The 25,582-nt window shown below is 47.1% G+C and overlaps 2 protein-coding genes across 3 annotated transcripts in view; one reads left to right on the top strand and one right to left on the bottom strand.

Annotated features, from left to right (window-relative positions):
- CIST1 (colon, intestine and stomach enriched 1) overlaps nucleotides 1–25,291 on the top strand; it is a 106,925-nt gene extending 81,634 nt beyond the window's left edge. For both annotated transcript variants that reach the window (XM_086947003.1, XM_086947002.1), the window contains exons 3-4: nucleotides 20,608–20,765; nucleotides 21,979–25,291. In XM_086947003.1, coding sequence (XP_086803129.1) covers nucleotides 20,608–20,765; nucleotides 21,979–22,026 — 206 coding nt within the window. In that variant the 3' untranslated portion in view covers nucleotides 22,027–25,291. The remainder of the gene's footprint in view (nucleotides 1–20,607; nucleotides 20,766–21,978) is intronic.
- LOC147673205 (uncharacterized) lies at nucleotides 11,598–12,968 on the bottom strand. Its single transcript, XM_086946506.1, has one exon. The coding sequence runs from the start codon at nucleotides 12,966–12,968 to the stop codon at nucleotides 11,598–11,600; it is 1,371 nt and encodes a 456-aa protein (XP_086802632.1).
- Nucleotides 25,292–25,582: the final 291 nt, after the last annotated feature.

Raw genomic sequence — 25,582 nt, 5'->3', positions numbered from 1 at the left:
TGAAAGATACTCATTATCCTGCCAGGAAAGAAGGAAACGCAAAACCACATTCACATCCCATAACCCGGAATAGCGAGGTTCCGGGGGGCGTGAAAGACGAATACCCTTGAGGAGTTTACAAACCCAAGGATGCTCTCCGACAGGAGAACCATCCACAAGGGCATGACCAGCGGAAATTGCTGATCTGAAAGAATTGATGGTAAAGTATGCAAGTTTCTCGTGGAAAAGTTCAGCAAGGAAGTTAATTACCTCTGTCACAGAGGAGCCCACGGGATCCAGGTGTTTTGCCACGCACCAACGAACCCATCTGTTCCAGGCTGATCGGTATCGTTTAGTGGTACTAGGGGCCCAGGCTCGCTGAATGAGGAGTTCAGCGCCTCTCGAAAGAGTGTCATTAGACCAACGTCCCCTGAATCCTCCAGGCCATGAGACGTAGATGGCCTTGGAGAACCAGGGGGTGTGGATGACCCAATGGATCCGTCAGAATGAGGTCGAAAGACGGCAACCGAAGAGGTCTGTCCCATGATAACTCTAGAAGGGACGGGAACCAACATTGAGCCCTCCAGATCGGAGTGATCAAGATTAGAGAGGCTTGTTGTCTGCGGACCTGGGCTGATACCCTCTGAATGAACAGGAACGGGGGAAACGCGTACGCTGGGAACCGGGACCAATCCTGCAGGAAGGCATCTACTGCTTCCGCGCCCGGGTCCGGCTTCCAGCTGTAGAACCGGGGAAGTTGGGCGTTCCACCTGGACGCAAACAAGTCCAACACTGGAAGGCCCCAAAGATCCGAAATCTTCTGAAACACAGAATGATCCAGTTTCCAATCGCTGGCATCCCGAAAATTCCTGGATTGCCAGTCCTCCACCATGTTCAGATCGCCGGGGAGGTACTCCGCCATGACAGAAATCTGATGTATAAGGCAATAGTTCCAGAAATCCTTCGCAAGATCCGCTAGGACTTTGGAATGAGTGCTGCCCAGTCGATTGATATATCTGACCGCAGTCGTATTGTCTATCCGAAGAAGGACACAACAAAAGACTTTGGTCGTGGTAAACGAGCGGATGGTGAACGAACCCGCAAGGAGTTCCAAGCAGTTGATGTGGAGATGAAGCTCCTCCTCCGTCCATCTGCCTCCCACCGAGAGGGAGCCGCACCAGGCTCCCCAACCCTGGCGACTGGCATCCGATTCGATCACAAGATCTGGACGGGAGCCGAAAATCGCACTCCTGTTCCAAGCATCCATGTGGTCCAACCACCAAAGGAGTTTCGACCTGGCCTCCGTGGACAAAGAAATGAGTTCCGAATACGTGAGACCTTTGCGAAGATGGAACGCCTTTAGTCTCTGGAGAGCCCTGTAGTGAAGTGGGCCTGGAAAAATGGCCTGGATCGATGAAGACAGTAAACCCACTATCCTGGCCAATTGACGGGGAGAAATCCGGTCTCGACGAAGGACCTTGCGAATCTCCTTCTTGATTTTGGATATCTTTAGAGAAGGGAGATGCAGCGTTGCATCCGTCGTTTTGATCAGAAACCCAAGGAAAGTCATTTCCTGTTGAGGAACTAAGTCCGACTTCTGGGCAGTGATGATGAACCCCAGAGACCTAAGAAGAGGTATGGTAATCTGAAGATGGTGCAGAAGGAGAACCTTGGATTGATTCATTAAAAGAATATCGTCCAAGTAAATAATTAGGCGAATTCCCATGGTGCGGAGGTGTTTGACAACCAGTCGCAGGAGTTTGGTAAAGCACCATGGTTCTGAGGAAAGACCAAAGGGGAGGGTACGAAACTCGTAGACCTGATCCCTCCAGAGAAACTGGAGGAATCGACGATGCGGAGGGAAGATTGGAACCGAAAGATACGCATCCTTCAGGTGCAAACGTACCAACCAATCGTTCTGTAGCAGAAGGTCTCTCAAAAGATTGATGCCCTCCATCTTGAAATGTCTGTAAATCAACCATTCGTTGAAGGAACGAAGGTTGATAACTGGTCTGAACCCTTTGTCTTTTTTCTCGACCAGAAAGATGTTGCTGGGAAAACCGTTTGGATGAAGAAAAGAGGGAATGATGGCGCCTTTTATCAGCATACGATTCAGAAAAGGGGGTGGTGATGAACAGAGTGTCTGAATTAAGCAGACCACTCTTACCCAGTCCAAAGATCAGGGCTTGATCCATCACCGTTATTTATCTCACTGCACCATCCCAGCTCAGAACCTGGCTATATGCAAATCAGTCTGTCCCTGGCCCAGTGCATCATGGGAACAGGGCAGACTAAACTACCAAGCCAATTCTTCACCAGAAAGGAGACAAGCTACCGGGGACCGGTTTCTGGCATTTCAGCCTTCTTCGGCCCGGCTTGCTTGGATCCTGATGGTGCAGTGAGAAAGGGACTCATGTCTGAGTATACCCTGCCACACCTATAGTGGCCAAAAACGATTCAGAAAAGGGGGTGGTGATGAACAGAGTGTCTGAATTAAGCAGACCACTCTTACCCAGTCCAAAGATCAGGGCTTGATCCATCACCGTTATTTATCTCACTGCACCATCCCAGCTCAGAACCTGGCTATATGCAAATCAGTCTGTCCCTGGCCCAGTGCATCATGGGAACAGGGCAGACTAAACTACCAAGCCAATTCTTCACCAGAAAGGAGACAAGCTACCGGGGACCGGTTTCTGGCATTTCAGCCTTCTTCGGCCCGGCTTGCTTGGATCCTGATGGTGCAGTGAGAAAGGGACTCATGTCTGAGTATACCCTGCCACACCTATAGTGGCCAAAAACGATTCAGAAAAGGGGGTGGTGATGAACAGAGTGTCTGAATTAAGCAGACCACTCTTACCCAGTCCAAAGATCAGGGCTTGATCCATCACCGTTATTTATCTCACTGCACCATCCCAGCTCAGAACCTGGCTATATGCAAATCAGTCTGTCCCTGGCCCAGTGCATCATGGGAACAGGGCAGACTAAACTACCAAGCCAATTCTTCACCAGAAAGGAGACAAGCTACCGGGGACCGGTTTCTGGCATTTCAGCCTTCTTCGGCCCGGCTTGCTTGGATCCTGATGGTGCAGTGAGAAAGGGACTCATGTCTGAGAATACCCTGCCACACCTATAGTGGCCAAAAACGATTCAGAAAAGGGGGTGGTGATGAACAGAGTGTCTGAATTAAGCAGACCACTCTTACCCAGTCCAAAGATCAGGGCTTGATCCATCACCGTTATTTATCTCACTGCACCATCCCAGCTCAGAACCTGGCTATATGCAAATCAGTCTGTCCCTGGCCCAGTGCATCATGGGAACAGGGCAGACTAAACTACCAAGCCAATTCTTCACCAGAAAGGAGACAAGCTACCGGGGACCGGTTTCTGGCATTTCAGCCTTCTTCGGCCCGGCTTGCTTGGATCCTGATGGTGCAGTGAGAAAGGGACTCATGTCTGAGTATACCCTGCCACACCTATAGTGGCCAAAAACGATTCAGAAAAGGGGGTGGTGATGAACAGAGTGTCTGAATTAAGCAGACCACTCTTACCCAGTCCAAAGATCAGGGCTTGATCCATCACCGTTATTTATCTCACTGCACCATCCCAGCTCAGAACCTGGCTATATGCAAATCAGTCTGTCCCTGGCCCAGTGCATCATGGGAACAGGGCAGACTAAACTACCAAGCCAATTCTTCACCAGAAAGGAGACAAGCTACCGGGGACCGGTTTCTGGCATTTCAGCCTTCTTCGGCCCGGCTTGCTTGGATCCTGATGGTGCAGTGAGAAAGGGACTCGTGTCTGAGTATACCCTGCCACACCTATAGTGGCCAAAAACGATTCAGAAAAGGGGGTGGTGATGAACAGAGTGTCTGAATTAAGCAGACCACTCTTACCCAGTCCAAAGATCAGGGCTTGATCCATCACCGTTATTTATCTCACTGCACCATCCCAGCTCAGAACCTGGCTATATGCAAATCAGTCTGTCCCTGGCCCAGTGCATCATGGGAACAGGGCAGACTAAACTACCAAGCCAATTCTTCACCAGAAAGGAGACAAGCTACCGGGGACCGGTTTCTGGCATTTCAGCCTTCTTCGGCCCGGCTTGCTTGGATCCTGATGGTGCAGTGAGAAAGGGACTCATGTCTGAGTATACCCTGCCACACCTATAGTGGCCAAAAACGATTCAGAAAAGGGGGTGGTGATGAACAGAGTGTCTGAATTAAGCAGACCACTCTTACCCAGTCCAAAGATCAGTGTAAGAATTGGCTTTTGTAGTTTGGTTTGCCCTGTTCCCATCATGCACTGGGACAGGAACAGACTAATTTGCATACAGCCAGGTTCTGAAACTGGGATGGTGCAGTGAGCTAAAAAACGGTGTTGGATCTAGCCCTGATCTCTTGACTGGGTGAGAGCTTTCTGCTTAATTCAGAGACTCTGTCCCTCACCACCCCTTGTTGTAAATATTTTATCAGCATAGCTTGAACCTCTAAATCTATGAGCTCCTGTTCTGCTTGCGAAAAAACCAGTGGATGAGGTCGAGAGAGATGATGTCAGAATCCAACACAATTCTTATCGTCAGGCTCCTGGTCCTTCCTTCAAGGTCTGTGCATTGCGAACGCTGTCACTCCCTTTATGGAGTTGGAGACAGCGTTTGGCATCAACCTGGTCGACTTGATGCATTTCCTGGTTGCGCCATTCTTGCAGTTAGGTTAGCGCTCTAGTTTAATTTTAGGTCGGCCATTTCGTGCGCTCGCGTTCTATACGCGGCGCACTTCAACTGATGTATTCCAGCGTACGGAGGTGTCTTCCCGTTACGCGTTACTTTTTTCCGAATTTATTCTTGTTCTGAGAGGACATTATCGTCGTCCTTCATAGTAAGCCCTAGTACTTCCCCGCTCAGCATTTAGGGTCCCGCTTCCCTCCCAACGCCAGAGACGCTTTAGCCTGTCAGAGTCTCGGAAGCCGGCGCTGAGGAGATTATTCCAGTCAGCTGTTCAGCGCGCATCCAGTCAGCAGTTCAGCGCGCCTCCAGTCAGCTGTTCAGCGCGCATTGGGACTGGTCTGAACATTACCGTTCGCCTGTGAAGCGGTAAGAGACACTTTCCTCGTGCCTTATGAACTCCCAGAACTTTGTTTAAATATTCGAGTTCAAGGTAATTCCGAAGTTCCAGAACTATTCAGAGACATTACTGACTGGTGTGCTAGGACTGTCTTGGCACCTGAGAGAGAGTCGGACTAAACTCTACTACTTGAGAGACTTAATTCAGAGTTGCCTGAGTCAACATCTTTCTACAGCCAGTTCGAGGATAGAGACAGCCAGCTGTTTAGTATACAGGGGTATTATTATATGCATATAATAGATACGTTTGTTTACCGACTAGTGTCAACTTCTACCAGCGATATCTACTTGTGAGGACTATTCCAAACTCCTACTATGCTGACGTCTTATCCACGCTGTTAGATCTTCAGAGAGGGGCCCAGCTTCACACATGTACAGGTACATAACGTCAGAGAGGGGATTCTTAGGTAGGAGAGTTACATAAGTATCAGAATTAAGTGTGCTCATTATTATTCCAGGTGATCGCAGACCAGCCTAGCTGAGTTGTAAGAAGACACCAGTGTGACAGCCTCTCTATATCCACTTCCCCTTTCCCCGTCATTCCTGGTCTTGGAGAGATTCGGGTCCAGGGGTGTGGGGGAGTTGGGAAATCAGCATCTGGGTTTTCAGCTTCACGTCATCCACTCCCACGGAATCACTGGAGTTCAGGTACGATTTTTGACAGATTGAAGTGCCAGATCTTCCTTCCGTCTGAGTAGGATGGCTGAAGGTTTGGACGTCAAGGCGTTGGCGTCCGTTTTGGAAGGGTTGCTGAAACAACTTAGTGAAACCAGGGAGGAGGTTCGTAAGTCCAATCAGGAGGCTAGTTTTTTAAGACAAAGAATAGATGAGCTCTCTGCCAGTCCTAGTCCAAACTTTGGGGGGCTTAAATCTCCCTCCTCGTCCTCATCTTCTGCCCTTACTACGCAGGTAGTGCATGCTATGTCCCCAACCATTCCTTTGGCCCCACCAGAAAGATTTCAAGGGGATCCACATAAGGCTCAGATCTTTTTGACGCAATGTTCTTTGCATTTCCTTTGCAAGCCAATTCTGTTTAAAGAAGACCAGTCCAAGGTGGCGTTCGTGCTGTCTTATCTTAGTGGAGACGCCGCAGCTTGGTCCCTGCCTTTGGTATCCTCTAATGATCCAGTCTTGTATAAGTTTGAAGATTTCAAGGCCGAATTCCTGCGCATCTTTGACCGTCGTACTGTTTCCCAGACCACAGATAATGAGCTGCTGGACTTGAAGCAAGGAAACAGGGATTTAGTGGCATATCTGGCTCAATTTAACAAGTTAATCGTTGAAACCAACTGGCCAGCAGAAAAGAGGGCGGCTATTTTTTATCGTGGACTCAAGGATGAGCTCAAGGATGGTTTGGCTCAAATCCCGAAGAGACCTACTGAAGTATCCGCATTGATTGATCTAGTCCTGCAAATTGATCAAAGACTGTCTGAACGTCGGAGTGAGAGGCGTAGGGACATAAAACCTATTCCGCCTCGATTTGATCGGGTTCGCTCTGATCCTCCAAAGAACAGTGAGGGAAATTCCAGTGAGGAACCAATGCAGATCGGAACAGTAAGAGGTCCTCTCTCTCAAGAAGAGAGGGAGAAGAGACGTCAAGGCAAACTTTGTATGTACTGTGGCCAGTCCGGTCACTTTGTAAAGGAATGCCCAAGAAGACCCAAGTCCAATCCTTCGGTAAAAGACAGGCTCCACCAGTAGACGGAGTTGCTCTGGTGGAAGCGGTACATGAGTCAACTCCCAAATCTCAACAGTTGGCAAATACGCTGCAATTGGAGGCCCCGCATTTGATTTTGTCCTGTGTCATCAGATTTGGAGGAAGTCGTGAGGAAAGGGTATCAGTAATGTTAGATTCCGGGGCAACGGGGAATTTTTGTGATCTACAGTTTGCCAAGAAGTTGCAGATTAAGTTTGAGAAGAAATTGAAGCCTGAACCTGTGCGTGCAGTTGATGGCACAGAACTATCATCCGGTCCTATTGTCTTTGACACAGAAGTGATGACCGTTGTGGGCCCTGGAGAGCATCGGAGTCATCTGAGTTTCAATTTAATCGATGCTCCACAGTTTCAAATGATATTAGGATTGCCGTGGCTCACGGAACATAACCCACAGATAGATTGGGCCAAGCGATCTGTGGAGATGAATTCCTCGTTTTGTTCTGAACACTGTTTTCATGATCGTTTTGACCTTCCTCAACCAACGGTATCTGCAAGCTTAGCCGAACAAGTGCAGATGATTTGTACCATAGAAGTTCCTGAAATTCCAGAGGAATATTTGGATTTGAAAGAAGTCTTTAATGAAAAGGAAGCTAGTAAATTACCCCCTCATAGAGATTATGATTGTCGGATAGAGCTTGAACCTGGAGCCTCTCTACCCTGTAGTCGCATTTACGCTCTCTCAGAACCAGAAAATCTACATTTGAAGGAATATATCGAGGAAAATTTGGCTAGAGGCTTCATCCGATCTTCTCAGTCCCCAGTGTCTTCCCCTCTCTTCTTTATTCCAAAGAAGGATGGGTCTTTGAGAACTTGTATTGACTACAGGGCCTTAAATCAGGTCACCAAGAAGAACCGCTATCCATTACCCCTCATTTCAGAGCTACTTGATCAAGTCAAGAATGCGAATATATATACAAAATTGGATTTGAGGGGGGCTTATCATCTGGTGCGGATGGCAGAAGGAGAGGAATGGAAGACGGCTTTCCGAACTCGGCTGGGGCTGTTTGAATATCAAGTAATGCCCTTTGGCCTCTGTAACGCCCCAGCCGCTTTTCAACATTTTGTAAACGATGTACTTCGTGAATGTTTAGATCGTTTTGCAGTTGTTTATATCGACGACATCCTCATTTTTTCAGAGAATCTCGAGGAACATGTTCATCATGTGCGAACCATTCTGGAGCGTTTGCTAAAGTATCAATTGTACGTTAAATTGGAAAAATGTGTTTTTCACACTTCTGAAGTGGGATTTTTGGGGTTCATCCTCTCCCCAAAGGGTGTCTTTATGGATGATACCAAATTACAGGCAATAAAATCTTGGCCAGCTCCAAGATCAGTCAAAGAGATACAAAGTTTTCCGGGATTTGCCAATTTTTATCGGCGGTTCATTCAGAACTTCTCAGAGAAAGTAAGTCCAATCACCCGCTTGTTGAAAAAGAATGAGCGATTCATTTGGAGCAAAGAGTCCGAAGAAGCCTTCCAATTGTTGAAGAATGCGTTTGTTTCGGCACCAGTTTTGCAGCATCCAGACTTGAGTGAACCATTCTTTGTGGAAGCGGATGCTTCCAATTTGGCAATTGGAGGAATTTTGTCCCAGCGGCAGAAACAGACTGGTCAGTTGCATCCTGTGGCATATCATTCTCGGAAGCTATCCCCTGCGGAAATCAATTACTCCATTGCAGATAAGGAACTATTGGCGGTAAAGGAAGCTTTTAAAGTCTGGAGGCATTACCTGCTGGGAGCAAGACATGTGATCACTGTGTTCACTGATCATCGCAATTTGCAGTTTCTTAAGTCGGCTAGAACTTTGACTCCACGTCAATTAAGGTGGTCCCTTTTCTTTGCAGATTTTGATTTTGTCTTGACTTACAAGCCTGGATCCGCCAATGGAAAAGCAGATGCCCTCTCTCGTCTCAGTCTCGGAGATGATTCAGAAAAGGTAGAAGAAAGCTTCATCATCCCACAGGAGAAAATCGTTGCCACAGTTGTGGAGGATGACTTGGAGAATCAGGTCAGAAAAGTATTTCAAGGAAGAGAATTCTCTAATTGGGAAAAAGAAGGCAAAGATCGTGAAGTCAAGGATGGGAAACCTTATTGTCAAGGGAAGTTGTTTATTCCAAGTGAAGAGTTACAGAACAAGATCCTCCAGCAGTTTCATGAACACCCGTTGGCAGGTCATAAAGGTGCAGTGAAGACTTTAGAACTGGTGAAGAGGACCTTTTTCTGGCCTGGGATGGAAGCGCAGGTGAGACAGCACGTCGCCACTTGTGAGCAGTGTCTTAAGGGCAAGAGTTCCAGACAGTCCCCGCAGGGTTTGCTTCAGCCATTGCCCGTAGCCCCATCCCCTTGGCATACTATCTCAATGGATTTTATAGTGGATTTACCTTCGAGTGAGGGATTCTCAGTCATTTGGGTGGTGGTGGATCAGTTCTCTAAGATGAGCCATTTCATTCCATTGAAAGGGTTGCCCACTGCTCCTCAATTAGCTACACTTTTCTTCCAACACATAGTCAGGTTGCATGGGGTTCCAAAGATTGTAATCTCTGATCGAGGTTCACAGTTTGTTTCTCGTTTTTGGAGGTCCTTTTTAAAGGGTCTAGGAGTGGATTCCCGTCTGTCGACCAGTTTTCATCCGGAAACGGATGGACAGACGGAAAGAGTAAACCGGGATCTAGAGCAGTATCTCCGCATGTACTTAATGGAACAGGCAGGAGAGTGGCCTTCTCTATTGAGTACTGCGGAGTTCGCCTACAACAATGCAGTTCATTCGGCCACTGGATATTCTCCTTTCTTCCTCAATTCAGGTAGACATCCAAATATGCTAGTGGGTAAATCGGAGGTTGAGGTCCCCGCAGCTGAGGAGGTGATTCAAGATTTACAGAAAGCCTATCAGTCCGCTTCACTAAATCTCTCCAAGGCAAAAGCAAGTTATAAAAGGCAAGCTGATAAGAAACGCAGGGAGGCTCCTACATATCTGGCAGGGGATTTGGTTTGGGTATCCACCCGTCATATGCGACTGGTAGGAAATAGAAAATTTCAGCCTAGATTTGTGGGTCCTTATCCAGTGGTGAAGATGGTTAATCCAGTCAGTGTCAGGTTGGCTCTTCCCAAGTCCATGAAGATTCATCCCACCTTTCATGTATCTTTGATTAAACGAAGTCCACCAAATCTTAGGAGAGATCTCCCACCAGCCCCAGTACAGGTTCAATCTGCAGAAGAGTTTGAGGTAAAGAGAATTCTAGATTCTAAATGGAGAAAAGGCAGTTTATTCTATTTGGTGGATTGGAAGGGTTTCGGCCCTGAGGACCGGTCTTGGGAGCCAAGTAAAAATGTTCATGCTCCCAGATTGGTTTCAGAGTTTCACAAGACGCACCCACAAAAGCCTAGAGAGTGGACTTTAGTGGGGGGTACTGTCAGAATCCAACACAATTCTGATCATCAGGCTCCTGGTCCTTCCTTCAAGGTCTGTGCATTGCGAACGCTGTCACTCCCTTTATGGAGTTGGAGACAGCGTTTGGCATCAACCTGGTCGACTTGATGCATTTCCTGGTTGCGCCATTCTTGCAGTTAGGTTAGCGCTCTAGTTTAATTTTAGGTCGGCCATTTCGTGCGCTCGCGTTCTATACGCGGCGCACTTCAACTGATGTATTCCAGCGTACGGAGGTGTCTTCCCGTTATGCGTTAGTTTTTTCCGAATTTATTCTTGTTCTGAGAGGACATTATCGTCCTCCTTCATAGTAAGCCCTAGTACTTCCCCGCTCAGCATTTAGGGTCCCGCTTCCCTCCCAACGCCAGAGACGCTTTAGCCTGTCAGAGTCTCGGAAGCCGGCGCTGAGGAGATTATTCCAGTCAGCTGTTCAGCGCGCATCCAGTCAGCAGTTCAGCGCGCCTCCAGTCAGCTGTTCAGCGCGCATTGGGACTGGTCTGAACATTACCGTTCGCCTGTGAAGCGGTAAGAGACACTTTCCTTGTGCCTTATGAGCTCCCAGAACTTTGTTTAAATATTCGAGTTCAAGGTAATTCCGAAGTTCCAGAACTATTCAGAGACATTACTGACTGGTGTGCTAGGACTGTCTTGGCACCTGAGAGAGAGTCGGACTAAACTGTACTACTTGAGAGACTTAATTCAGAGTTGCCTGAGTCAACATCTTTCTACAGCCAGTTCGAGGATAGAGACAGCCAGCTGTTTAGTATACAGGGGTATTATTATATGCATATAATAGATACGTTTGTTTACCGACTAGTGTCAACTTCTACCAGCGATATCTACTTGTGAGGACTATTCCAAACTCCTACTATGCTGACGTCTTATCCACGCTGTTAGATCTTCAGAGAGGGGCCCAGCTTCACACATGTACAGGTACATAACGTCAGAGAGGGGATTCTTAGGTAGGAGAGTTACATAAGGATCAGAATTAAGTGTGCTCATTATTATTCCAGGTGATCGCAGACCAGCCTAGCTGAGTTGTAAGAAGACACCAGTGTGACAGCCTCTCTATATCCACTTCCCCTTTCCCCGTCATTCCTGGTCTTGGAGAGATTCGGGTCCAGGGGTGTGGGGGAGTTGGGAAATCAGCATCTGGGTTTTCAGCTTCACGTCATCCACTCCCACGGAATCACTGGAGTTCAGGTACGATTTTTGACAGATGAACGGGGGAACCGTAAAACTCTATGTGAAACCCCTGAAATGTTTCCTGAACCCAAGAATCTCAGGTTAGAGCCGACCAGGCCTGAAGAAACAAAGCAATCCTTCCCCCCAGTGGAACCGGAGATATGAAGGAAATGCTTACCGTTGAATCCCTTGGGAGTTGGACTGATTGCCTCCACGTCCTCTGCCTTGGCCTCTGCCTCCACGGGATGGATAGAAGGAACCTTGCCATCCGTCATTCCATCCATTGTTCCTTCTGGGCTGACTCTTATTGGAGCCTTGCTGAAACTGGCGGCCGGAAGAGCGACCCCTGCCTCTGCCGGCCCTGCCAAAAACCTTCTTAGGAAACATATTTTTCATGGAATCCTGCGCCTTATCTAAGGCAGAAAAAGGTGCCACAAACTTCCCTAGTTCCTTTACAAAAGGGTCTCCAAACAAGGCACCTTGCGCCACTGAACCTGCCTCGGATGAAGATAACTCGCCAAGTTTGGGATCTATCTTCAGTAAGAGTGATCGGCGACGCTCCGCAGAGAGAGCACAGTTGGCATTACCTAGGAGAGACATAGCCCTCTGTGCCCAACCCGCTACGTCATCAACTGGAAGTGGCATACCGGTCTCTTTGGAACGTTGGGCAAGTTCAATGATCTTTGTAAGGGGACCGACAACGTCCAATAACTTGTCCTGATGAGCTTTCCAGGATCTGTCTATCCCTTTCTTAGGGTCCTTGATGTATTTGGCAAAAAACGTGCATAACTTTGGGTCTATTTCAGGAGTGGCCGTCACTCTATTTGGAAGAGAAGGGCGTGGACACTCCGAACGCAGACGCAAACGCACGTCCTTAGAGAGCGGTTGTCGAAGCTTAGCGGCGACATAGTCCGCCGTAGACTTTTCTGGGATCCACTCAGTAGAACGGGGTCTGAAAATAGTGGTAGGGTCAAACATATCCATAGGTACTGGATCACTATCACCAAAATCTGAAACGTTGGACTTAGGGCGCCAAGACTTGCCAACATCCGACATCTCCTCAGAGGTTTCATCCTCATCATCATCAACGTAACCTTCCTCGTCATCGTCACCCTCTAGGGGTAACCCTTCATCCGGGTCTAGGTCCTGGGTGGAATCACCACCAGTATTTCCGGGCGAGTCGTCCCCCCGGTAGGGTGCGCTTCTTAGCATGCGCGCACTCTTGTGGAAAACCTCAGCAAGCCTGCTGAAGCCTTCCAGGTGCCCCGGGTCTCGCTTCTTGGCCGTGCGCGGTGGCACAGAATGTACACCACTGGGTCCAGCCCCACTGTCCCCCAAAATGCCAGAACCAGTTTTAAAAACGTGGGCAGACAGCTTAGTGACGCTGTCCTGCAGAGGTGCCAGCGCCTTGGCAATCGCTGAAGACAGGAGTCTGTCCACCTCTGCAGGAGGACGCAATAGGGGCTGTTGAGGCTGTTCAGAATTACTAACCAAATAATCATGGTCCTGACGAGTCTGCATTTCCGCAGAGGAATGGGTACCCATACAGTAAAATACACCCCAAACTAATTAAAAGGGGGGTTCCCCAACATAGGTATCCACAGGCAACACCAGAAACAGTGTGTGGTAAAAATGCCAATGTAATGTGACTGACGCGTATGAGAAAACAAAATTTAAAAAACACGCCAAATCCAGTCACCAAGTTAAACAAGCCACAATACAGCAACGTCAGTGTGGGGAACGAGGCACAATTGTAAAACTTGAAGCGCCGAGCTTCAGCGCGTGTTCACCACTAGCGCGGAGTAAGCGCTGTGGAGAAAGCCGGTCAGCGTCTGAGAAAGACGACGCTACAGACCGCGCACGCGCGCAACAGAGACGCTCGGGCAAGAAGCCTACTGCGTCTTTCACACAGTAAATAAAAAGCCTACAAAGCAGGACAACAGTCGCTATAGAATATTAAACAAAGCTAAGCTGTCAACAATGAATAAAGCAAACTGCCACGCCAGAAGAATAAGTGAGGAGAAAACGGGACTTATCTTGACGTGGCAGCAATGGAGAAAGAGGAAGGACTACCGATGTGGGATACCTTTATGCTCTTGTATGGACTCTGATTGGTTAATGTGCTGCCATGACTACAGCTGCCATGTTGGTTAGGGTAGTTCATGGTTGTTGTTTTTCTTTTATACTTCTAACGTGCTGTCCAATAAAATGGAGAAAGGACTAGCATAATCCTCGCCTCCGCTTCCTGACATAGAATTCCACTCTGCTTCTTCACGACTGGGCCGGTGTCCCGCCTGCCGGTTGTCCCAAGTCCATGAAACAGAGACCGAATTTTACCCGGAAGTAATTCTGGCCCGTTCCATCGCATGAGGCTTTGGCTACAAGCAGTCAGGCCATGTCTACCAGGCCCGACCAACTGTTTCCTTGCATAGGGGTAGGCACTCGTTTCGCTTTTCCTCCCTCCCTCGTTCCACAGTGAGCCAATGCTCCCATTTCCCCACCGGCTCAGAGCAGGCATGCTAAACCCCTCCGAATAGGGAATACCGGGCAGAATTTCACATGGCAATTTAAAGTCGTCATATTTAGTTTCTTAGTTTGCAGATTTATAAAGCACAGCTTATCACCAGTGAGGGTTTCCGAGCGCTGTCCATGGGCACAGGGAGATTAAGTGATTTGACCAGAATCACAGGATGTTGTGCAGACGCCGAGACTCAAACCCGGATCCCCAGCTCCAGAGTCGACAACCCTGGCCATTTTCCATGCTGAAGAGTGTAATTCATAACAGGCGGAATTCCATATGTGCGGTAACAGCAAATCTGCTGGCAGTCCTGCATGGAATTCTATGTGTGCTATACAGCGAATCCGCTGGCAGTCCTGCATGGAATTCCATGCTTGCGATACAGCGAATCCGCTGGCAGTCCTGCATGGAATTCCATGCTTGCGGTAACAGCAAATCTGCTGGCAGTTCTGCATGGAATTCCATGCTTGCGCTAACAGCGAATCCGCTGGCAGTCCTGCATGGAATTCCATGCTTGCGGTATCAACAAATCTGCTGGCAGTCCTGCGTGGAATTCCATGCTTGCGGTAACAGCAAATCTGCTGGCAGTTCTGCATGGAATTCCATGTGTGCGGTAACAGTGAATCTGCTGGCAGTCCTGCATGGAACTCCATGTGTGCGGTGACAGTGAATCGGCTGGCAGTCCCACAGGAATTCCACACAGCTCATAACCAGGGCTTTATAGGGGATCGCCTTGCTCACAACAGCGTTTTTGAGCAGGACAGACCGGGCACGGCCATACAGCAGAGCATATTAAACACAAACCGCGATTATCGGATAATGCCAGAAACACATGCACTTCTGATGGGCAACGGGCAGGCGGTTCATCCTAGAAAATGTGCACGAGATTTGTCTCCGCCCTCCAGTCTCACTAGAGAGTGAGAACATAGAGCTGTTCCTTGTTGAAGGTGACACTCAGTGCTTGATTTGTAAAATAAAAAATAAAAAGGGGCAGGGCCCGCATCTGGAGGCCCCTGCAGCTTGCACCACACATGCGTCCACCAGCGCTGCTTATGAAACAACCAACACAACTACTATCACACTCCTACAGGTGTGACAATTCAGACCATTCCAGGCCACCAACGCAAATAGAATGGCTTGGGCGGTAGGTATTACTAATTGTGAATGTATATTTAATTAATAAACAACTGTGGTCATGCTCATCTCTAAATTAAGCAAACAGCGCTACCAAGTGGCAAACTCTCATAAGGACCAATGCTTACAGTTAAGTGCCAGTGCTGAGCACAGGAAACAGCTGGCTCAAATTAAGCACTTGTGACAATTTCACCTAACAAAAGCACAAACTTAGTCACTCCGCCGACAGCATATCACCACATGATGAATGAGGCTCCCACAGACTATAGAAACCCCAAAAACATTTGGAAAGCTATCACGAGCTACTGAAAGCACAGCCATGTCGTACGTAGAGCCAATTGTGTGTTTTTCAAATACCGATAGCATAACACATCACTTTTCATTTGACAATTGACGTGATACTTGTGAAAGTATAGGTTTCATTTGTGCAGCTAATGACTTTGTATTTATCTATGGTGCGATTTATTTTGACCTCCACCTTGCTCCTGGCACCGTCTTTTGACAAATCTCACACGTCCTCATTTTACTGTATTTTTGTAACTCTCCTGTCTCTGGAATTATGGCAGTGTCAACGTAAACATAATTTTAGCAACCAAAGAGAGCTCCCAGACCTGAAACAAACATAGGCGGTGTTTTAGAGTGATGAAGTTGAGATGCTACCTGCATGCAGTACACTCTATTACCAGCAGATGGCAGGAAAGTACCATAGAAACCCTGGGTTCATAACTATCGCTTGATAACTCCTACACCCTCCTTTGCTCTGCAATCAGAAAGTCTATTGCGAGTTACCAGACATCATTCAACAGCGGAATTTCATATTTTTACTCAAACATTTAGTCTATTGACTCTTAAATAAAAAAAATGGCTGCAGGATGTATTCTTTAAAACCTTTGCTACACAGATGCAATCATTTATGAACAAGGAATTCGTTATGTATTGATGGCTCCAAAATCGGCTTCTGTGATATGGAATTGGTCAATATTTTGTTCCAGTATTTCATGTGAGACGACCTCAAGAATAGTGTAAAATAGACTTCGGTTATTTTTATCACCGGAGCAATGTTTCTGTATTATGGCCTCTGGTGTTTTTATGAGGTCACCTTCAAAGAGGCGCTAGCCATCAATTAATCATCATTATTAGAGCCTCAGCCAGAAAGAGGCCTCAGTGGGTTCGGCACTTGCAGCCAAGATCTATCTGCAAACTATACGTCACAGGTTCGGCATACATTAGCCTCACTTTGCATATCATAATGTTAAGACTGCTAGAGAAAGGGTGCATTGACTAGAGTCGTCCCCGACAACCTAGGGTGGATCTTGACCATGTACCATATTAAAACACATACCTACCAGAAGGTGTGTCAGGAGGTATGTCGTACCCCTGAGGGTCACTCTGGCACAAAGGCACAATGCTCAAACGCCTGACATCGAGTCCATCCCAGAGAAGGAAAGGCTGGTGTCCTCTCAGAGAGCAAGGCTTCACATTTGTGGAGAAGGCATTACGCAGTGGTGTTCTAAGGATGAACTACATTTCCCAGCAGTCCCTGAGCTTCCAGTTGCCTGGAGACGGCTGCGGCCATCTTGGATTATAGGGTACATCTTCTCTCATGTTTCATGATGTCCTTTCTAAACAACCAATATTCAATGTTGCTGCCACCAGGAGCTTGGCACACAGATGTCCTTCTGTTAAAAACCATTGTTTTCCTTGGAGCTGTTGGAGAACATTTGGGGATACTCAGAACTATCCTGAAAGTCTAGTTGTGTTGTTAAAACAAACTTGAAAAGTATTTTTAACATTTACCTTGAAACATTTCAAAGGTTGTGAAGATTGTTGCATACACCAGGATTTGGTCCTGTGATGTACAAGGAAGGGTTCCCTGAAATCATCAGTGTCAAGGTTCTTGTGTGTTGTAGTTCCAGTAACAAGTTTCACATCAGAGCTCAGAATGTTGGTTACACAGATGTACAGCTGAATAATATCCATTCATTGTACCCATTTCTTTTTAATTTAGTCTCCACCACTCTGGAGAGTAGGTTTGGCATCTCACTGCATGTTGACCACCATGTTTGCTATCCCTGCCAGCTAAAGGACAAACTGTTGACTTTTGGGAACTGTAGTCTTTGCTGCCTCAAGTGAACCAATTGGACTACACTCTTGAAATCAATCAAAACGAAGCATCTGTAATTGAAATGTCCTGATCTGCAAACATGGTATCTTTTTGTTACTGGTCAATCCTAGCTGAGAGGCCATTGGTGGTCAACCCTAGGTGGGATGCCACTGGTGGTCAGCCCTAGCCAAGATGCCACCGCTGGTCAACCCTAGCTGAGATGCCACTGGTGGTCAGCCCTAGCAAAGATGCCACCTCTGGTCAACCCTAGCTGAGATGCCACTGGTGGTCAGCCCTAGCCAACATTCCACTGCTGCTCAACCCTAGTTGAGATGCCACTGGTGGTCAGCCCTAGCCAACATTCCACCGCTGATCAACCCTAGTTGAGATGCCACCGGTGGTCAACCCTAGCCGAGATGCCACCGGTAGTCAACCCTAGCCGAGTTGCCACCGGTAGTCAACTCAAGCCAAGATGCCACCATGAGCTGAAACTCTAGCTGAGATGCCACCAGTGGCCAACCCTAGCCGAGATGCCACCAGTCTTCAACCCTAGCTGAGATGCCACCGGTGGCCAACCCTTGCCGAGATGCCATGGTGGTCAACCATAGCCGAGATCCCACCGGCAGTCAACTCTAGCCGAGGTGCCACTTGAGTTGAACACTAGCCGAGATGCCACCGGTGGCTAACCCTAGCTGAGGTGCCACCGGTGGTCAACCCTAGCTGAGCTGCCACTAGAGGACAACCCTAGCCGAGATGCCACCGGAGGACACTCTAGCTGAGTTGCCACTGATGTCAACCCTAGCTGAGATGCCACCAGTGGTTAACCCCAGCCAAGATGCCACCAGTGGTTAACCCCAGCCAAAATGCCACCAGAAGAAGACCCTAGCCGAGATGCCACTAGAGGACAACTCTAGCCGAGATGCCACCGGTGGCCAACCCTAGCTGAGATGCCACCAGAAGACAACTGTAGCTGAGATGCCACCAGAGGACAACTCTAGCTGAGATGCCACTGGTGGTCAACCCTAGCCGAGATGCCACCGGCCGTCAACCATAGCCGAGATGCCACCGGTCGTCAACCATAGCCAACCCTAGCTGAGATGGCACCCGTGGCCAACCCTAGCCGAGATGCCACCGGTGGCCAACCCTAGCCGAGATGCCATAGTGGTCAACCCTAGCCGAGATGCCACTGGTGGTCAACCCTAGCCGAGATGCTACCGGTCGTCAACCATAGCCGAGATGCCGCCGGTGGTCAACCATAGCCGAGATGCCACCGGTGGCCAACCCTAGCCGAGATACCACTTGAGGCGAACCCTAGCTGAGGTGCCACCGGTGGTCAACCCTAGACGAGATGCCACCAGAGAGCAACCCTAGCCGAGATGCCACCAGAGGACAACTCTAGCCGAGAAGCCACCGGTGGCAAACCCTAGCTGAGATTCCATGTTGATGCTGGCTGCCTGGTCCTTAACGTCCTACTGTTGTGGCATGCCTTTGTCTCTCAGTGTAGGGAAGCCAAGACCCCTGCCCCTCAGACAAACCCAGCGAGATTTTCTTCTCGGATATTTACTTCATGATTGGCTGGTTTTATGCATTGCTCGTGCAAAGAAAGCCTCGTGACCGTGGTTCCAGCTCGGCTCCCGCTGTGTAAACAGAGTCCCAGGCGGGTGGTTCCTCCCTAGACACACACATTAACTTTCTCTCTGAAAGTTTACCTCGCCAGGCTGGCACAGTGTGGCCCACGCCCAGTCAATAAGAGACCAGGGCGGGTGATTACACATTTGTAGGTTGCCATGACGCACGAGCGCGCACCACGTCATGGGCTCTCACAAGGTATTACATGCGTGCGTTTTTCAAAGCATTTGAAGAATCTGCAACGTGGCAGAAAACAAGGAAAAAAAGGCCGTGGGTGAAATGAAACTAAACTGGTTTTGTTGCTTCATAATTCTTGATTCTGAGCAGGCCATCAGATGTTGCCTGTTTGAGGGTATTTATTTGGGAATTTTCACAAAAGGCAATTTTCCCTACCTTTCGAGGTTTTTTCTCTTCTGGAGATCTGTGTGAAAGTCTTAACTTTTGCTGAAGTTTATGTGGTCTATAAACATGCTAAAGGCAAAAAAACAAAAAGTTCAGTTCAACTTCTACTTAGAGAAGTGTTCGGTCCAGCTTTGCAAAGCTAATCCAGAGTGCACTTTTGTTTCACACGTGCATACGGCCATTTTAAGAGCATAAAACAGGCTTTTCCATCGAGTAGCTCGTGAGATACTGGGAGCTTTCCAGGAACAGGAATAGCGCCCCTGTGTGCAGCACAGCATACAGAATTAGAAACTTTTGTTTGGGTGAACTCATATGTGTATCCAGGCCTGTATGTGTCCCAAAATTAAACGATGTGTCTTTGCAATGAAAATGGGTGTGTTTGCAGATGTGTTTGGATAAAAATGGGTTACCAACATATATTTAAGGCTTATATTTGAGTGATAAATCATGCATTATAACTAATATTAATCTGCTGTCTGGGGTATTGCAACTATAAGTGCCCAGTATTACCATGTAGAGGAATCCCAAACTGAAAAACCTTTTCACGTTAGTGCTGCAGCTCTGCGAGTTGCACTGGGGCGATCACTGGTGGCACCCGTGCATGGGGTGACCACTGACGTCATCTTATCGTGCATGGTCACTATAGCAACACTGATATTATTAAAAGCTCAGAATCACTGTAATTGTACATAAGTGGCTCAAGTTACAGAAAAGGTTGGAGAGCCCTGGTTTATAACCTCTTTTGTATTATTAATACAGGGTTTTGTGCTTCTAAAAGGCTTTACTAACCTGGATTGTTTTGTATGATGCATCTACCCATAGCGGCAGGCAGTCGGCCTTCAATGGCGGCAATGCTTTATGCATCTGTGCATGCCCCTGCTCACCCTCTTAGAGGTTGGACATTTATGCCTGAAAATAGTAAATCCCTTTGCAGAGTGGGAATAGCATTGATGCATCCCAAAATACAGGTGGAGATCAGGGAGAAGGGATTTTTCAGCAGATAGAATTCTACCAATATTATTATGTTATACTAATTATTTATGCAAAACTAAAATCCTGATTACGATCTTGGCGGACAGGGTTAAAACATGAGGGATATCCCGTCCACCTAATTACAATTCCATTATATCTTATGGAACTTGCAATACAGTGGATGCGATATCCGCCACGTTTGTGGCAGATTATACCATCCGCCAAGATTGTATACAGGCCCTAAATAAAGGTCGATTTTCGATTGAACCAAAATACAAGACGGGAATAGCTGGACCTACCTGACTCGGCTCCGCATGGCAATTTTGTCTTAATGCCAGAGTGCTGCTCGGTGACACGCGTAGTGCTCCGCCTCTGTTTGCTGATAGTTAAGAATGATTTTTCCAATGTTTGTTTCAATCCCTCAGGTACAGCCCAACAGCAGCCTTTGTCCCAGAGGAACCCGGGCCTGATTGTGGTGCTCTGCATCTTTGCCGCCGTCCTGGCGATTGTGTTGGCGGTGGTCATCGTGAAGGTCTGCCAGAGAGGGGGACCGCGGTTCAAGAGACTGGACGAGCTGCCCATGGTAGATATTTACCCTCACATATGCCCAATATCATACATTTATTGTCTCCCACAGGTGGAAGCAAAACGGCGATACTTTTTCAAAAAAGGGAGCCAGTGGTAAGATGGGGGCTGTGTGTTACAATATCGCCTGCAGATTTATTGTGCTACAAACATGTTGGAACAATAAAGTTGAAAAACAAAATATCCTTTGCGGTAAACTTATATTAGTGATTATAGATTTACTATTCTTAAATCTAATCTATAAACTGTGAATATCTATCTATCTATCTATCTATCTACCTATCTATCTATCTATCTATCTATCTATCTACCTATCTATCTATCTATCTATCTATCATCAAAGTACATGCAGGTGGCGTTAAGTATAGTAAAGCTATACCTACCTAGATATATTTACCTTGTAGATAATTGGGTCATCAGTTGATTAATATTTTTGTTGCACAATATTTAAAGCTGGATATTCTTCCACCATACCAGATAGGTGCCATGTCGAAGGCGCCTGTCGCAGGTTTTTTAATACTAAAAGCACCAAGGAAGGAGTGAAAGCAGAGGAGCCAAGAGGATTGGAGATAACCTCAAGAAGATGAATGGAGAAGATGTGTTAAGGTTGCTCAAATATGGAAGAAAACATAAACATAGGAATGCCCTAAAGACTTTAAAGCTGAACCTCTTTTTAAAGTTCGTGAAATCTAAGCACGTTTGTAAATGAGTGAGTGCTTGAATGAGTAAATCAGAAGTTTTGTTGGTGAAATTGTTGGTGTAAATTGTGTGCTTTGGGGAGAGAGTGACTTTTGCTGCTGGTGAGAAGAGCAGGGTTTACAAATTGGTCTGAAATCCCAGACTTTGGAGTCCTGGGCTCTCAGCTTAAGGTTATGTCTGGGTCTGGTGGCTTAGTGGACTGATGCATCCACTGTAGGGTCCTCTGTTAGACCTCATTGTTACAGGTTCAAATCCTGGCGGATCCACTCAGTCTTTCATCCTTCTGAGGTCGACAAAATGAGTGCAATTGAGTTGGGTAACAATAAACATCTGTTATTTAGCACCAAGATACTCTTGGGTGAACATGCGCTTTACGAATACACGGTATGTTTTGTTATGTTATGAGGTGGGTGGAACTTCCTGTGGAATGGTAACTTCTGTCCTGAAGCCATTACATTGACCACACTGGTACCACAGTCCTCTCCTGACACCCTGCTTGTGTTTGTTTACAGAACAGTGTGAATGAGGAGGCCCCCTTCGCCCGGTATCCTCCAAAATAATCCGCACGTTGAAGTTTGGATGGGAAGAAGACCGGGTGTGGCCACATGCGCTCTGAAGCTGCCATTTTCTTTCTTTTTGGGGATTTACGGACTAACCAACCTTCATTTGTTTTTTTCCGTGTCATTTTCTTGGACTCTCCGACCGATGTTGTGATGCTCCACATGTTACCAGAACCTCCTGAGGCCATGTTCTAATCATAGACGTTCGCCTCTTGTGTACTCCTAGAGATGTATCGAGCAGCCACAGTCGTTTTTTGTCTACAACAAGTACACAGTGCTAATTTTCAATAGCGAATAGAGTTTTTCCTAACCTGAATGTGTTTTGAGTTGGAAGTCTTTAGAGTTTTGGGGGGACACCATTCTGGAGTTATTTATTTATGTCCTTGGACGTTTCTTGGCCTTACAAACAAAGGCTCTTGTGTGAGCAGATTTGAGTTGCTCCTGAAGTACTTCCAAATTGCCTGGAATAAGTCCCATCCACTCATGGAAGAAAGCTTTTCTGAACCAAGTTTTTTAATATTTTTTTTCATTCTATTGTTTCTCAGATTGGGCCCCTTTGCCTAGCTGTAAGTATTTTTTTTCCTGTCCTGTATTTTTCTTTTTTTCCCACTTTGTATTTCTGGTTCTCTCTTTCTCTATCTCTCTCTTTCTTTCTCTCGCTCTCTCCCCTTTCCTCGCTCTCTTCTCAGCTCACTATCTCTCTCACTCTCTGTTCCTCAGTCCACCCCGTAGTTGTTCCAACATTGCTACAAACTTGGTTCTGGTCACGTTAATGACAAAGATGGATATCTCAACCAAAAAGTACTAAACTTGTCTTCTACTCCCTCTACATCCCAAATCTGCATAGAGCAGTTTGAACTACAGCTGGAGAAATGCAGCAACTCTGGAGCGAATAGAATGTCCAGTATTTGTAAAGCGCGAACAATTACCCGAAGGTGTCAAGGCGCTGGGGGCCGTCGGGAACATTAAGAGAGCTATTGCCCAGAGTCACATGGTACTGGGCAGACCCCTGCCGGCGGAGCCGGGGATTGAACCGTGATCCCCAGCGTCCAGCGTCAGTCGCCCTGGCCGCTGCGCCACACCTCTTCCACAAAGGGGGGAGCTGACAGAATGGGCCATCCTAAATGTCTTTTTCATCAGCTAGTCAGTGGTGTCTGCTCGGACTAATAGTTAGTCGGGGGCTCATCGACGGCCCACTACGACCCGATCAACTCCACGTTTTCAGGCTAACAATTGGCTAAAGAAATGATTCCCATCTATATTCCTCTCATAGGGACATGCATAAAGTGATGTCTAAGATAACAGACAGAATTAGGGTTTCAAGTGTCAAAGAAATGGGGAATGGCCTAAATGCTCATGTGGCCAAGGGCCTTACAAACACTCTAGCGCTTCGGCTTCGGGTGAGGCTGTGGAAGAGCCGTCCCGTCGCTGTAATAGCAGAAGTGGGACTGAAGGAAACCTACAGCAATTGCCCTATGGTGCACCAGGATGAGGCATGGATCTAATTACCCCTATTCTGATTTTAGTGCCTCTTTTATATCATCCCGGAAGTGGCTGGGAGGCAGATATTCCCTAAGAGGATTTTTCTGTTGAGGTTTAGGGCTGGGCATAGTCGCAGCGTTTTGCTATGTGGAGCTCTACGAAGTTACAAAAAATCTCTGCGAAGTTCCACGAGCGGAGTGAAGTGCGAACTGCAGTTTGGTCTGGTATTCCTGCAGCTTGGGTAGAAATTCTATCCCTTTGCGAGCAGGGAAAAAAACTCAGTTGCACATCACAAAGCAGAGTTTTCTGCTCTCCGCGAGCTCCCTGGAGTGTGGAGTGCAGAAAACTCTGCAAGCGGAGCGAAGTTTACCACCCAGGCCTATTGATGTGTTATCCTGTTATGTTAAAGGAAGTTGAGAAATATAAGCCTCAGAGGTTAATTGGGACAAATCATGTCTTTTTGCTAGTGCCTCTTGGTGCAAGGCAACTAGAACACTCTACCTCCTCTCTGTGTGCCATAAGGCCCGGCTAATATTCTGAGGTTGTGGTCTATCATCCTTAAACGGAACTAATAGGAGGTAATGCCCAGAAGGGGCCAAGATCATTGTGAAACCTATTCGCGTTGTAGCTGGGTATATATTGTCGTACAGACTATCCCTAGTGACTTCAATTCCTCATTCTGTATATATCTGGCGAGGGGCTGTCTAGGCTGTTCTTGGGCAATAAGAAAAATAGTGACCATAACTGTTGTCAAATTACCCTACAACTGAAGGGGTTTTAAGATCTTGGATCTGAGGGTCAACGAAATGGCTTCACAGCTGACGTTCACAGCCACACAGACTCCGGCTCCCGAGTGAAGGAATTTCTATCTCTTAAGAAGCCCCACTGTCTAGGGCTGAGCCATTTTGTCATGTACTAAAATGCGTTTTGTTGATAATTTGTTAAAAGGTCAGGTTGGGAACACAACAGGCCTATCAAAAGCTTGTGTGGGGCCAGGTCACAAACCTCATGCAGGGCACCTCACTGGTTTTCTATTTCCATAAGCACTTGGTTGAAAACAGAAAGAATACCCAGGGACATATTTAGAGGATGCTCCAGCCTGCTTTTGTGATATATACATTTATTTTGGAGATAGGGACTGGAAGTGTGTGGGCTGGGGCAAACAGCCTGGGTTGACTCCCCCTGCCCACGCGTCATAGCCCTGTTTCACCGCTTCAAAGAGCTGCATCTTGTATCCATGTTTGGATATGGCAACTGGATTGTGTGACTAAGATGGGTGGCCCTTCAGCAGGTTCAGAAGCAGTGGAAATGTCACAACACTGGGACATCTCATAAGGACCCTCTTCTTAGCATCTGGATACCTGATTTAGACAAACGGGCTTGGGCGGAACTGTTTCATATAATCTAGCAGAAATGATGTGCATTTATGCCAAGAAACATGGCAACCCGCTAATGACAAACCACCAGGAGGCCATGAAACTGAGCGGTTAGTTATAAAGAAAATAGAAAATACAGGTCAGGAGAAGTGAAATTTAAAAGCTATGTAATAACCTTTAAAAACAATATGTATATATTTTGAAGGAAATGTGCTTGTGAATACTTTGCTGTACCGCGTATATGTTTATAGAGTGATTGGAACACATATATCCATTGTGTGTCCTCATTGTACACTACTAACAACCTGAAGCCCTTTGCCTATGGGTCCCATGCTGTATGACCATTAATGTTTTTGTGTTTATCTGTTGTTGTTTAAACTCAATAAAGACACATTTTTAAATTAGAATCCTTGTAAATCAGTGTATTCATGCCAATATCCTGATAATCTGGCATAGATCAGGTCTGCCGGGTTCCTCCTTTGCTGGATACCTCAGAGTTTGTGTTGGAGCTGGTGGTCGGTGTTGCAGTGTTTTCTTGGGTACCCACCTGACCATTGTAGTCTGCTCAGACAACACCAGCTAGTTTCAGATTGGACACCACATAGAGCGCCACATGTGACACAGTGTCAGACATATAGCGATTAGTATGTATAGCTCCTGAATCCTGATGTAAATCACAACAATCCTGCCCCCCCCAG

Source organism: Lissotriton vulgaris, chromosome 12, assembly GCF_964263255.1.
Source record: "Lissotriton vulgaris chromosome 12, aLisVul1.2, whole genome shotgun sequence".
Taxonomy (NCBI): domain Eukaryota; kingdom Metazoa; phylum Chordata; class Amphibia; order Caudata; family Salamandridae; genus Lissotriton; species Lissotriton vulgaris.
Note: the sequence above shows the minus strand (reverse complement) of the source record. Positions and strands in the feature narration are given on the sequence as shown.

Bases quoted from the DNA above. Each gene is read 5' to 3' on its own strand.
- LOC147673205 (XM_086946506.1), bottom strand. From the start codon at position 12,968: ATGGGTACCCATTCCTCTGCGGAAATGCAGACTCGTCAGGACCATGAT.